General features: G+C 42.6%; 1 protein-coding gene across 1 annotated transcript; it reads left to right on the forward strand.

The window, feature by feature from the left end:
- The first annotated feature begins 533 nt into the window (after positions 1-533).
- Positions 534-13,661, forward strand: FBXO40 (F-box protein 40). Its single transcript, XM_078655892.1, has 2 exons — positions 534-2,419; positions 13,453-13,661. The coding sequence occupies exons 1-2, from the start codon at positions 614-616 to the stop codon at positions 13,657-13,659; spliced, it is 2,013 nt and encodes a 670-aa protein (XP_078512018.1). The 5' UTR covers positions 534-613; the 3' UTR covers positions 13,660-13,661.
- The last annotated feature ends 1,099 nt before the right edge of the window (positions 13,662-14,760 follow it).

Raw genomic sequence — 14,760 nt, forward strand, 5'->3', positions numbered from 1 at the left:
CTTAATTTCTATCCAGCCAAACTCACTCCCCACATATTTAAATCCCAGATTCATTTACTATTCTACTCCAGTGGTAGCTAATCTGGGCGCGGATTTAGGTGCATGTTAGAGCCAATTTAAGATGGGATATATTGATGTACGGTCAATATTTTGGTAGTCTCTACTTTGAAGTCCATGTTTCTGCAAAATATGGTTTCCAAGGCTACATTTTCACATGCTTCCGGAAACTAGACAAACACTGATTTAAATTCTGTAGTAGATAAATACCAGGAGAATTTATTGTGAAGTAAATTTCTAAATTTGGCCAAATTCCAGATAGAGATAGGAATTGTGATTCAGATTTTTAATTCAATATCCATATTGACAGCATTGAGTTGCACCATGTTACTTCAATGGCTCCACATAATGCTCTAATGTTGTACTATATGTCTAAAAGCATACACTATCTAATGACTAATGAATTTCTCATGATACAAGTAACTTCTCTTTCTTCTTCTGTTGCTGTCATTCCCAGGGAAGAGCACAAAGAACCAACCCGGGTCATCACCGACACTGTGAAAAATGTTTCAACAGCCACTGCCGAGCGCCTGTGGATCCCGCCGTCTCCTGCGTGATGATCAAATGCAGCTCCCACTGTGGTGTTACCTTCCACTTGTGCAAGGAGGAGGAGCACCAACTTCTTTGCCCCATGCAACAGGTGCCATGCCTCAACTCTGGCTATGGATGCCCTTTCTCCATGCTCCGCTGTAAGTTGGCCAAGCACTTGAAGTCATGTCCTGCCAGCGTGGTCTGCTGCTCCATGGAGTGGAACCGTTTCCCCACAATTGACGCGGATGTGACGCTACATGACAACATCATGAAGGAAGGGCACGCTGAGGAATGTCTAGACACCGCTCTTGCCCTCAGGGACCAGAACACCCTCTTTGACTCACTGAAAATGTCTTCCCTCTTCCCGGAACTTGTGGAACAGAGCAAAGATCTGGAAGATATCAACGGCGCCACTGGCGTGGAAGAAGGGGCTACTGGTGGCATCGTTGATGGACCAGGTGATGCAGCTGAGGCTGATGACGCGTATATGAATGGCAATGACCAGGTGGAGCTCAGCCAGACAGACTATGAAAAACTGGCAACAAGTAAGGAAGGTATGGATCTATCGCAGTACAGGCAATGGGAGGGGATATTTAGTAAAGAGCTTTCTGCATCTATTCTTCTCAACAAGGAACCGACGTCAAAGCCGAAAGAAAAGGATGGTCCCAGGAAGGTCAGTGATGCAAGCGGTGAGAGCGGCCATAAGCAGACAGAAGCCACAGCTGCTGAACATAATATAGAAGAGCAACGTAAAATAGATGTAGAGAAAACTGGTTTTGCGCCTTGGCAGGAGGGTGTGTTGGAGAGGTTAAGAAACGAAGCACCTGTGAGTGACTACAACATGTATCTGGTTCATCATGGACGGATGCTTATTCATTTTGGACAGATGGCAGCATGTACCCCTAAGGAAAAGGACTTTGTGTATGGTAACCTTGAGGCGCAAGAGCTGAAGATCGTCAACACGTTTAGGGTTCCCACCAGCTACAGAAGTGGCAACAGGGCACGTATAGGAAATGAAGGCTTCAAGATGGTAAAGGCAGACAAGGGTGTAGATACCTCAGAATTGGAATCAACCCATGTGGGTACTCCCACCATGGATGCTGTAGCAACTGCATTGCTGTGTTCAATGGAAAAGGAGTTAAAAATGAGTTTTATATCTCAAACGAATGTCACAGATGGCCTGCTTGTTGATATTGCAACCCAGACGTATGATTTTGGCTTGCTGCCATTCTCCCCAACTACAGTCCTTGCAGATCTGGAGGTTCAAAAGAGCCCAAGGCTCCACCTGGGACTCCAGAGCGAGTGCGTGACTCGAAGACATAACAAAAACTGTTCTGCCTTCACCTTCAACTGCAATCATTTCTTCCGAAGAGATGAATTTCCTTCTCACTTCAAGAACGTTCATGCGGATGTCCAGTCCTCCCTCAATGGCTGGTTCCAAGTGCGTTGTCCGCTTTCTTACTTGGGATGCACCTTCGTTCAGAACCAGTTCCGCCCTTCAGGGCAACAGGCCAAGATCATCTACAGTAAAGAGGTTGGCACGTTTGCCAGCCAGCCACACTTGTCCCCAGTCCTCTGCCAGGGCGTCAAGCCCAACCTTTCCAGGAGCAAGCGAGGAAAGAGCAAAGATGCTCTGGGCGCCCTGCCGCTGGAGATCCTCCACCATATTGCTAGTTATTTGGACAGTTTCAGCTTGTCGCAGCTGTCCCAGGTGTCTAGTCTCATGAGAGATGTCAGCTCTACGCTGCTGCATCAGCGAGGAATGGTCCTTCTGAGGTGGGAGAAGAAGAGCTATTCGCATGGAGGCGAGTCATGGAGACCTCGAGCAAAGGCAAGTTAACAGAACATATGGTGGGAAATAGTCTACTGGAAGTCCTTGATAAAATTGTTGGGACCATGCACATGTAAGCAAGAGTCAATGTCAAAGAGTACCACAGACATAGGTGTTAGTGTCTATAAGCGATTGTGCAATCCTATAGTATCGGTGATAGGCAATGCTAGTGTACTGTTTAGTGTGCTTTGCTATAGCAGGAGATGAGCTGAGGCGAACGCGTTGATGCAACATAGTGTAGGACCATTGAGGAGAGTGATTTGAATCCTTCAGAAGAGAGTCAGATATTAAGGAATGGAGAAGAAGAAAGAGATACACAAGTGGATACGGTGCTCGTGCCCTTGGTGTTTGAGCCACCACAGCCACTCGCTTTACTTCCTTGTCTATGCCATCGTAGAAACTTTATAGGTCCTTATTACCTTAAAAGTGGTGGTAGTATGTGGATGTTTGCAGGTTGTGGCAGTTCATGGGCTTTTAAATCAGTGAAGGCGGCTCGGTAGCGGCCTGTGGCCACTTAAACACCCTAGAACACCCCCACCTTGGTTATGAGCCATCCCACAAGGAACTGTGGGTTCTCTGCTATTAACAAAAAGGAGATGTGCCTCACCTTCCCATACTTGACTGAGTATCTACACATACATTGAGGTCCAATAAAAATCGTGTAGAGTCCAAGGTACAAGGTAAAGCAACAAAGCAGTGTATATAGGACTTAGAAGCCCCAGTAGTAACCATGAATATGAATTGGGGAAAATGATACATTTTCAAATGATAAAGATATTAGATCCCCTTTCTCAGACTCCAGCAGGAAAGTTTGTATTAAAGCATTTTCTTTCTGCAAATGGGGAGTCCAGCAAAGTATTCCAGTAGATAATCTGACAAATTTGGTTGAAGATCCATGGGGAGAAAGTAGTATGAACATTATAGGATCATTCGGTCTATTTGATGGGCCTCCAAGTCCCAGTCTATCACTGTGTATACGAGAGATACTGTTGAATGACACTAAAGGGTCTAGCCTCAGAGCTGAAGTAGGAAACTCCCACATGCCCAAAGAACAAATATGTTTAACAGATGCCTCTTTAAACTGAGATCCTTTGATCTCAGCTGAAACAGGCATTTGTTACCCTCTTTACTGTTATCAAGTGTAAACTAACCCCCAGATGCATCAACAACCCATTTTGCGATTCCTTAATAGTGAAAAATACCGATTCGCTATTAAGGAATAGCAAAATGGAATGCATCAAGAAATCACTAAAAAAATTGCGATTTCTTAGAATTCCTTAATTGCGACTCGAAAATTGCGAGTCGCAATTAAGGAATACCTCCCCATTCATTCCTATGGGCCTAGAGGCCATAGGAATGAATGGGAAGACAATCTCAATTTGCGAATCGCAATAAGCGAATTGCAAATTGAGATTGCGATTTCGAGGGTGCAGGGGTGTCCAAAGGACACCCTGTTGCACCCCTGAAATTGTTATGTGCACATATGTTGCACACACACATGCCCTTAGGGCATGTGTGTGTGCAACATGAAACTTTAAAAAATGCACTTTAGTGCATTTTTCAAAGTTTTTGCAAATTACCATGAAGTTGTACTTCATGGTAATTTGCATGCCCTATTAGCGAATTCGCTATTTTTAAAACGTTCATGCATTGCATTTAAGGAATCGCAATTTGAGATTTCTTAGATGCAAATAATCGCAATTGAGCAATTTCTCAATTTGCGATTTTTGCATTTGGGATGATGCATCCCAAATGCAAAAATACCGGTCGCAAAGTTTGCGAGTGGATTTTTGTTTGATGAATCTAGCTGATAGATCCTACATGTCTTCTGCTCGATTGGATGTATTATTGCTAATGCAAGGGTCTCTTGAGGATATTTTAGAAGCCCTGTAGCCATGAACAAAAGCCAAGATACCCATACAACTCTCCTGCAAAATATAACTGTGGAACTACAAAAAGTGAATATTTGTTTACCCACTTTAATAAGACCAATAAGTGTGACCGCATAGAACGTGCTTATCAATTCACGAGTAATCTGGGAGAAGATCATATTCCAGTCGTATTTAGCCCCTGATGGTTTGTCAAATGATGAAGTAGACATAAAGGGGACTGAATATATTACCTTCCGGCCAATGCTTATCAAACATAGATTTTCTTCAACAACAATTTGCCTTATTTGAGGCAATAAAGGACACAATATCAGCTAGATTACAGAAAATAAAAAAATAAAAACCCTATTCAACTTTCGAGGGGATAAGGAAAAAATGAATTGTGTTAAGCCAACATAGTGCGGTTCTAAATACCAACAGAATTCAAAGTAGTGATGTTCAAATCAGAATGAACTCGTACGGACAAATATTGAGGCAAAATAATGTGTGTGGAAAAAGTTGCAAAATCCAACATTTTAAAGAAAAGTAATTCAAAACAGGAGCTAAAAATGCAGTCTGACAAAGTATGAAATAATCCAATCTTAAATAGCCCATAAAAACAGATCACAAAAGTACAGGGTCACTGCACCTCAGTCTTTGACATCCTTTGTAAAGGAAAAAAAATTTGAAAAAAATGCCCATTAAATACATTGAAGCTTCTCTCCCCGTTTAAACACACCCCAGGATTGACAGATGTTTACTCTTCAGATTTTATGTCAAAATGTTTTATTAAAATTTTTTCACGGGTAACAACGCCTCATAGGACACCAATCCATACTTTAGTTCAATTACATACGCAGGCTACAGAAAGTCCCAGCATTCTCAATACAAAAAACCTGGAACAGACTGACATGAAGTTGGCCGCGCAACTTTGGAACTCGCTTCCTGTTTCCATCAGAGTGATCCAGAACCACCTTGCGTTCCGGAAGGCCATAAAGACCTGGCTTTTTCCTGTGTAATTCTTCTGCTCTCTGGTTCTTGTCTTGGAGTCTGTGGTTTGCGCTGGGACGCCCCGTCGCTGGGGCAGCTATGAGCATTATAAATTCGACAAATTCGACATGAATATAAAGGCAATTGAACACATTACAATTCGGCCCATTTCCAGTCACATGTGGCCCAATACCCTTGATAGGAAACATTTTAAGAAAACATCATCATAAGAAATTATCCAAGTGAATAAAACCAACACAGCAGAACCTGCATGTCCGGAGTTAACAGCTACGGATGGAGAATGCCTTATGAGTGTTATGGAAGGGTGGGACACAAGAGGACTTCACGCTAAGGGGGTTAAATCCACAGAGTACACTTCTGGGTTCCAGGGAGGAGCAGCAAGTAAAGTCCGGCTAAGTCTGGAAAAATTGGAGTGCTCGCAGTCGGGGCTGACAAGAGAACAGTGGAAGTCCCTCGAGAGATGTCGTACTTAGCGGCCCTATATATAGCTAAAGCTCTTCCATGTATCGGCTACGACATCTGTTGTATATTTATTTATTTATTTTTGTGTTTTATAGAGCGCAAACTTGACCCGTTATGGTATCAGAGCGCTAGCCTAGCATACCATTGAGAGAGTGTAGGGGGCTCCTGCTTCTTCCAGGCTGCGGCCGGGGCTGTCTTGGCTGCTCCTGGACCTGTTTTATAAGACTAGTGCAGTTACTATATTTTTTCATACTGCACTTGCACTGCTTTTAGTTTTGGCACCAAGAGATATCTAATAAATCTTTTTTCTTTTGGTAGTCAATTTTAAATCACTGCACACTTCATCACGTGCACTGCAACCATCACCCTAAAAGCATCGCTTGCTTCATTTCTCATGGATTTTAGTTAATCCTCTAGTTTGATCAAACTAAAACATCCCTGAGCTCCTCCCTCACAGTGAGGGAGTTGTAGATCTTGCTTTCACTAGGCGTTGCAACTAAGGGGGCGATTCCGATCTGGGTAGGAATGCACTCCGACCGAACCGGATCCAAGGTGTTTTCCGACCGATCCGGACTCCTGCAGTCCGACCGAGCGAGTACGATGCAGCCGTATGCTGTCGGACTCGGTTCGGTCGGACTCCCATAGAAGTCAATGGGAGCTGGTCGTACAATGTGTACATGGGCTCCCATTGACTGAATGGGTACGTCGCAGACAAGTGCGCCCCCCACAGTGGGTATGCGTCAGTGCCATCCGTACCGTACATGCCGGTTTTGGGGAGACCCATGGGTTTCCCCCTGTGTCTGAGTCGTAAGGCTGCGGGTAACATGGGGGTCCGACGCAGACCCCCGAAGTCCAACTCCTGGAGCAATTGCAAGCTGGCCGCTCCGACTCGATTTGGATGTCCGAATCCAGCATCGTACTAGCTCGGTCATAAAACGTCTCCATTGCGTGCCACGGCTTGCTTGTGACCGAGTCGTACGGACCGGTTCGAACCCGGAAACGATTCGGATGGAGATTTCGCGCTTGTTTGCATCGTACTTCGACGTCCGGACCCGTGTACGACTCGGACGGAAATTCAGCCTCCGAATCGAATCCGCTAATGCCAAACCCAATGTGGTGCCCTTCCGACTGAGATCGGAATCGGCCCCTTTGAGGAGATCCCAGATGATGAAGCATGCCACCTCAGTGGGTGATGGGATTCCGTCCTCTTTAAAGGACACCCCTCTCTCTTGAGTGGGTCATAAAAGCCGGTATTGTTTCGTGCTCAAAGAGCTCTTTTGAGTTCAGATGAACCCGCAAATTCTTTTGTTGTGATTGATATGCTCCCAGACAGAGCCACATAATGAAGCGATCACCCATTGTTTGTTGTTTCAGAGCAGGGTCTCGTAGGCCTAGCAGCAGGTGCTCCAGGCTCTCAAAGATCCGATAGCCCAAGATCTCCCTAATACGTGAGAGAATCTCCTTCCAAAAAGGTCGAATTGAGGGGCAATTTTACCAGATGCGGTGAAAATTTCCCAACACCCAACAGCTTCTCCAGCATCTATCGGTGGTATCAGGAAATATTGCATGGAGTTTCTCGGGATAGAGGTACCAATCGTACAAAATCTTACAATGCGCTTCCCTTAGCTCATAGAGCGATCATACCTAGTGATATCTCTATAAAGTGTTGCCCAGTGTTTCTCTTGTACAGTGATATCCAGCGTGGATTCCCAAAAGGACACATGTCCGGGCAGACAGGGGCCCAGTGGATCGCAATAGGGAGTTCAAAAAGATTATACAACCTCTAGATGCCCTACCACTTTGAACAAATTGCTCGACAGGAAGGAGGTCCCTGGTAGCCACCAGTCTCATCTACGACTGCAGAACCCAGTGTTTCAATGGAATATAGTGAAATCTCTTGGATGGCCGCAAATGGAAATTGCGACAGCAACTTTGAAAGGTCACAACATCATGCCCATGGAACAGGTCAGAGATAGTTAAGCCGCCCCCTTTCCGCCCCCTGTCAAACGGGCCTACGGAGAGTGCAGGAGGAAATGCGGGATTATGGTGGACAGGCGTATACGGGGACAGAAAAGTTGTTAGTTTGTTAGATTTAAGGACCGTATCCCAGACTTTAAGCGTAGTGGCTGTAGGAATACTTAGGTAAGAATTTCTCTGTCGGTCTCATCGGGGTTTCCATAGAAGGTCCCATATCGGGCGGCCCAACACAGCACTGTCCATATGGAGCCAAAGCTTATTCGAGGCCCTGAGAGACCATTCAGAAATAAATCTAAGTTAAGCCACTCTGTAGTAAAGTAGAAAGTCGGGTAAGGTCAGGCTCTTGGCTGATCTCGAGTGTATTAGTAGACTGTAAGAGAGTCTAACTCTGTGCCCCTGCCAAATGAATCGCATTATCAGTGTATACAATTTGGAGAAAAATTCCCTGCTTGATTCGATGGGACGACCCTGAAACAGGTACAAGACGAGGGGAAGTACCATCATTTTAGTCACAATTATGCGGCCTATCCTGGTATGGTAGACCATTGTCCACCGTTTGAGATCTAGCTTAAGGTGTCGTAGTAGAGGAAGAAAATTAGCTTTGTATAAGTCTGCCTGATCTGGCGTAATCTTAATACCTAGGTAAGTTATTTCCTATTTGGCCTGTTGGAATGGTGAGGACTTCCTTATCTCATCTAGTTCAGTCTGGGAGGTAGACATATTAAGAAGAAAGGATTTAGAGAGATTGACCTCAAGATTTTTGAAACCTTTGTTCTTAAAGTTTGGTGTTTTAATGCGTCCTACTGTGATTGACCTTTTCTCAAGAATCAGATTTTTAGATGTTGCAGTCCCGCTGGGACATATTTGTATTATCTGTGAGAAATCTAAATATTTATGAGTAATTTGAATAATCATGCACTGGAGTGACTATTACTGAGATAATTGCATATTTGTGACCTATATTGGTTGTATGGTCAGTTATCTAAATAAACATACTCTTTACGCACTTACTCAGGTTAACCATGGTGTCTCCGTTCCCTAAGTTTGGCTCCATTTAATCTAGTCTTGCTCCTACGAGTGTTGACCTTTGGCATTCTAGAACCAGGGAGTTTTGGTTGCTTCTTTATATGTTGGATTCGCCTGAGAGATTTGGAATAAATGTTTTTTAGAAATGTGTTGTAACTGTGCCATTTAAAGCATAGCATCTCTCCCGAGAAGAGGGGGTAGCTTATTCCAATGCTTTACCTGTATATATTGTGCTTTTTACTGTTATCATGCTTTTTTAAGATGGCCACTGTTTCCTACTTTTTAAAAAGCACATTGGCTTGGACTGAACCAATGCATGTATTCCATTTATTGGCTGCACTTGGCTATTCCTTATCAAGCAAAAACTTAGCTTGTAGAGCTGACCTTTTTTTTTTTTTTAATGAAATGCTTTGCTGAAATGTTTATGAAGATGTGTTGTGTGTTAAGTTATGTAAGGTTGTGTATAGGAAGGGGCTATCTAAACTTCTTAGTTGTCTTAACATTGAGAAGATGTTAAAATGCAAATGTGTTTCAGGCTCAGTCTGTAAGTGTATAGAAGGGATCTGCGGTTGTTGGGTCAGCTAACGTCCCAGTTTCTTGGTTGGTAACTGTGTGTTGTAGTTTACACTTGAAATGTAGGGTAGGTGGCCCGATGCTCTAGTACAGTGTCCAGTAAAACACACAAGATGATGGACGGAATGTGGCACAATGGCAAAACATTCGCCCCCAGTCACAGATCTGGGTTTAATCCATAGTTATTTTGCTCACCAAGCCACCCCAGTTTAGACATGGCCAATGCAAATCAGTCTTGACCCTGTGCCTCATGGAAACAGTCCAGACCGAACTGCCAAGCCATGTTTTTCCTGGACCGGAATCAAGCATCCTAAGACCGGTTTCTGGCTATCAGCCATCTTCAGCCAGGATAGCTTGACTCCAGTGGCTTAGTGAGCAAGGGACCCACGTCTGGGCATACCCTTCCCACATAGGGTAAACAGCAAAACACACAAGATGATGGACGGAATGTTGCACAATGGCAAAACATTCGCCCCCAGTCACAGATCTGGGTTTAATCCATCGTTATTTTGCTCACCAAGCCACCCCAGGTCAGACATGGCCAACCTCAATCCAGGAGGGTCAGATCTATGCTAGACAAATCACAGAGGATGCCCATTTAAGTTCACTGAGTTTAAATATATCTTATACAGATATCCTAAAAATCTGAAATGGATCTGTCCTTCTCATCTCTCAGCTTCCAATGTACAAATGGATATCACCCATTTCAGACGTTGGTATCTAAACGATGGCGTGCAAACGCAATTTCAGTTATAAACCTTCTATTCATCTCATTGTAGCCCTCTAGGATAGGGGGGCACCCATTTCACCCCCTTTTCCTATTAATTTGTAATGGGGCACAATGTGTCCATTATGAGTCACAAAAACATTGGAGACAGGCAAGTGCCTTCAGTACTTTGTGAGTCAAGTTGTTGCGAATGCCAAGCCTGAGATTTTGAGAATGTCAGGTTTTTCGACTGCGAAAAAACTTTCTACTTCAAGCCACAGACTCCCTAATAGACTTATTTTGATCCACTGGAGAAGAGTTTCTCAATGCCATCCTTCCTATGTTCATCCACAAATGTTGGAACACTCAAGAGTGGCAGATGATTCTCGTGGTTCTTAAGCAGGACAGTGATTTTGTTTTTGTTTCTAGCCTCCTGGGGCTGGCAAATGGATACCTAGGGCCAGATGTAGGTAATTACTATTTACATATTCTTAAATACCGAATCATACCGATTCGGTATTGAAGAATAGGTAAATCGTATGTAGGTAATTTTTCGGTACATTTTATCACATCTGTAAAATTCGGTATTTACCAGCACTGTTGGAAAAGCAAAAAAAATGCTTTTTCAAAGGTTTTCATTATTTACCACCAACTTGTAGTTGGTGGTAAATAACGAATCCTTAACTGAGGAATGCACTAACTTGAGTGCTCCCTACATCCTGGATTCGGTAATTTACCGAATCGGTATGTTAAGAATTCGGTATTTTACCGAATCCTTAAATTACCGATTCGGTAAAATACCGAATCCTACAAAAATGCCACCTACATCTAAAAAACCCAATACCGGTCGGTAACGGCCGAAATTCGGTAATTTCGGCCGTTACCGACCGGGATTGGGCGACCTACATCTGGCCCCTAATTCTTTGACCTGGATCTTCTACCACATCGAGGGTGTTTAGTCCTCTCTCTCTTTTCTCTTTCTCTGAGTTTTGCTTTCTGAAACAACAGCCTACAATCAAGTTGTTTTCTCTCAGATTAATATCAAAAGTTTTCAGGTGGCTTGAAATAGGGCAACAGGGTCCAAAACAAGACCAGCTAGCTTTGGTTCTTTCACTGAGCCCTGAAGAAGAGTTACCTCCTTTATATTTATTTACTCATGTATATATTTATTTAGTACAGAGTTTAGTATTGTGCCACACATTGCCAATGGTCAATGAGCCGTGCTGAGTAGACCAAGAGTGCAAAATGATGAAAGAGAATGATCATCAAGAGGTAGCTTCCAGCCATGACTTGGCATTTATCAGTCGCTCTCTTGTTTTGAGAGGTGCCCAATCTAAAGACTCTAAGGGCCAGATATACCACCATTTTTAGCGGTAGCAAATGGAGAATTGCGCATTTGCAACTGCTAAAACGGCTTTTGAAATGTGCTAACCCAATTTTGCTATTTGGTAACATCTTACAGACTCACAAAATAGGGTTTGCGCTATTAGGGCGTTTCAAGGGCATCCCTTCCTAATAGAGAGTTGCAGCGGCATGTATAAATGTTTTGTGATCAGAATTCGGTTGCTAAACATTCATATTTTACTGACTCGGTGGAGGAGGTGGTAACCAATTCACAAACTTTGTGAAGGTGGGCGGCAATATTTTTTAAGAGCAGGGGATAGTCCCACAGACCACCGTCTACTCTTAAAAAATGAAAAAGGAAACTTTTCATTTTTCTTTTTTTAAATGCACCGTTTTTTTTTAAGGAAAACAAGCTGCATTTTAGAAAACAAATGCTTTATTCAAAAAACAATCACAGACATGGTGGTCTGCTGACCCCAGCAAGCCACCATCCCTGTGATTACAGGCCATTCCCAATGGGTTGCAAATTGCAGCCTACCTCATGAATATTAATGGGGTAGGTCATTGGTGACCGCATTGGAATCGCTAAATGAGACACATTAGTACATTTAATTTTGTGAATCGCTAAAAATCGCAATTTGCAAGTTGCAAAATGAAATGGTCATACATCTGGCCCTAAGAAACACAAATCTGTGCAAACTGGCCCAGTGCAAAAAAAGGTTTCTTTATGGCCATCAGATTGTGGATGGATTGCTAAAAAGATTTTATTTCAGCAACCCAATCAGTGCCAGGGAATATATTTACATATGTTGTGATTCCAGGTGACTCATCAACATAGATAAGCAGATTTCAAAGAGACAACCCACACAATGCAGCAGTACTCTGCCATATTTCAAACCACACCCATTGCAACCATAACTACACCACACTATTCTGCTCTAATGTAAGAAAGGTATTCAGCAAATAAAAAAAACAATATGTCAAACTGTACTAAGAGTGAGAGATGGCACTAGTAATATATATATTGACCACATGACCTTACATATCCCTCAATTCCTTTTCTCCTGAGTCTGGCAAACAGTTGAAAAGCCAACTCCAGTGTCTTTTGCAATTAGGCCCACTTCTTCCTTGTCTCTTACATGTTCATACAACAATCTAGTTTGCATACTACATTCCCTTTACTTGAGGCTGAATCCAATTCTTATTTAGGCATTCCAAATTTTCATATGATAATAACATTAGCTTATTAAATCACTCCACTACTCCAGTTGATTTACATTTTTTATTCAATGGATTCAAACTCTCTGTTGTCTTTCGTTACTTGGTCTAGAAACCAACTTTGACATTCTTATGCTCATAAATTTTAATCAGGAGACAAGCAGTATCCTTATAACAGTAGTTTATCAAATTTCTGTGATCAGGAATTAATTCTAACAGCTCTTCTGAATATTTTAGATTTCATCCACAACAACTACATGCATTGGCCACTGCTTTAAGTTACTTTAGATCAAAAGATGGTGTATTTACTTTTCTAGATAAATATGCCACAGGGTGCATTTTAGAATCCTCCTGAAAGTGTTACAAGATTGCTCCTACTTCACCATCACATACATCCATTTAATGGAGGGGTGGAGGTTCTTAGAACTGTCAGGTTCCTGCAGTAGGGCCTCTACATTGCTTTTAGCCAACATAAAAGGTTGATGTTTCTGTGTTGACCTAATCAGTGGACATGGTAACACATAGTATACAGCAATATTAGACAGAAATGTGGAATTTCTGTAATTTGTTTATATCTCATTAGAGCTAAACAGGCTGTTTAGTATTATATTATGAGTTGTCTTACGTGCTATTCAACACTGGTTGAAAGTGTCTTTATTTATTTATTTATAAAGTTTTATACAGCGCGAACTTGATCCCGAAGGATATCATAACTTTCTATTGTAATGTTTAAAATGTTATATTCTTATATGTGACCTTTACTGACTAGTAATGTTAAAAACTTTATAATAGCTAGTATCTTTTAATATTACTTATTAATATTTTATTTTCTGTTTTGCTCTAACCAGGTTTGGCAGTTCAGCAGCCTCTTCTCTACGGTGTCCAAATGGGAGTTCAATGACATCCCATCAATGTCCGAACATCTAAAGACCTGCCCTTTCTATGCCGTGGAACCCAAGAAGGACCCTTTCCCTCTAACGAGCATGTGCGGACCCAAAGAAAGGGCCAATAGGCCATCCCAGGCACGCCTCATTCACCTCCGGGAGAGGCTCTGAGCACTTGAACCTTCAGAAACTTGCTTGTTGTACATCAGAAGCGGACCGACCTCAAGAGGCTGGAGATGCCCTAAAGGCAAAACCAAAGGGGATGATGGACGGAGTGTTGAACAATGCAAACACTCGCCCCCAGTCAACTCATCTGGGTTTAATCCATCATCATTCTTTAGCTCACTCCGCCACCCCAGTTCAGACATGGTCATATGCAAATCAGTCTGACCCTGTGCCTCATGGGAACAGTCCAGCCCGAACTGCCAAGCCAGGTCCTCCCTGGACCAGAAACAAGCATCCTAGGACCAGTTTCTGACTAATCAGCCGTCATCAGCTAGGCTTAAGAGCAACAGTAATTATTCCCTAGGATCATGGTATTCTAGTGAATAATTACTGCCTGCCATCTACAAGATCAGAACTGTGTCTCTGGAGCTAATCCAGGCTTGTTCTCCATCACCCAATCATCAAGTAATGCATAAAATAGAAAACAAACTATTGCTGTCATCTCCATTTCTAAAGATGGACAATTTCTAAACTTCTAAAGGACAATAGCATTTGAGGAGGCAGAAAGTGGGAAATGTACCTCTTCTGGCAAAATGAGTATAACAGATGTTAGTAGCACATCTTGTAATAGAAGCTGCCTTGTGTACAGTATCATAGCTAGCTTTTCTGTTCGAATTATTGAACCTCTTACCCAATGTGAGATAAAGTCAGTCAGATACAACAGGACATCAATGTGTATACTATAAACCAACCTCAACTTGAGAGAACACACCTAATTGTAATAGACATAATGCATCACTGACTTTTACATATTTGATCATCCTACGCACATGGCTTGGAATTGTGGCATTGGTTTCTCTCCATAGTGGAGCCACACTTATCAAGTACACTTTGTGGTCACCTGCACTACACAATTAGTTTTTTAAACTTCAATAATTGATAGTTGTCTATACAACAGCCTTACTTCGTGTACTTAAGAGACACCACTGCTGTGCACCACTAGAATAAGCATAAGACTTCCTGGACGGTCATTTATTCTCCTTTTGCCCTTATTGCATAAGCAACTTGCAGTCCATCCACTCTTTATGTTTCTAGTTTTTGGCGGTA

The sequence above is a fragment of the Lissotriton helveticus genome, chromosome 8 (genome assembly GCF_964261635.1).
Source record: "Lissotriton helveticus chromosome 8, aLisHel1.1, whole genome shotgun sequence".
Taxonomy (NCBI): domain Eukaryota; kingdom Metazoa; phylum Chordata; class Amphibia; order Caudata; family Salamandridae; genus Lissotriton; species Lissotriton helveticus.

Excerpts from the sequence above, each read along its gene's own strand:
- FBXO40 (XM_078655892.1), top strand. The coding sequence starts at position 614 with ATGATCAAATGCAGCTCCCACTGTGGTGTTACCTTCCACTTGTGCAAG. Across the intron at positions 2,420-13,452 it reads CATGGAGACCTCGAGCAAAG|GTTTGGCAGTTCAGCAGCCT; the intron begins GCAAGTTAACAG and ends TGCTCTAACCAG.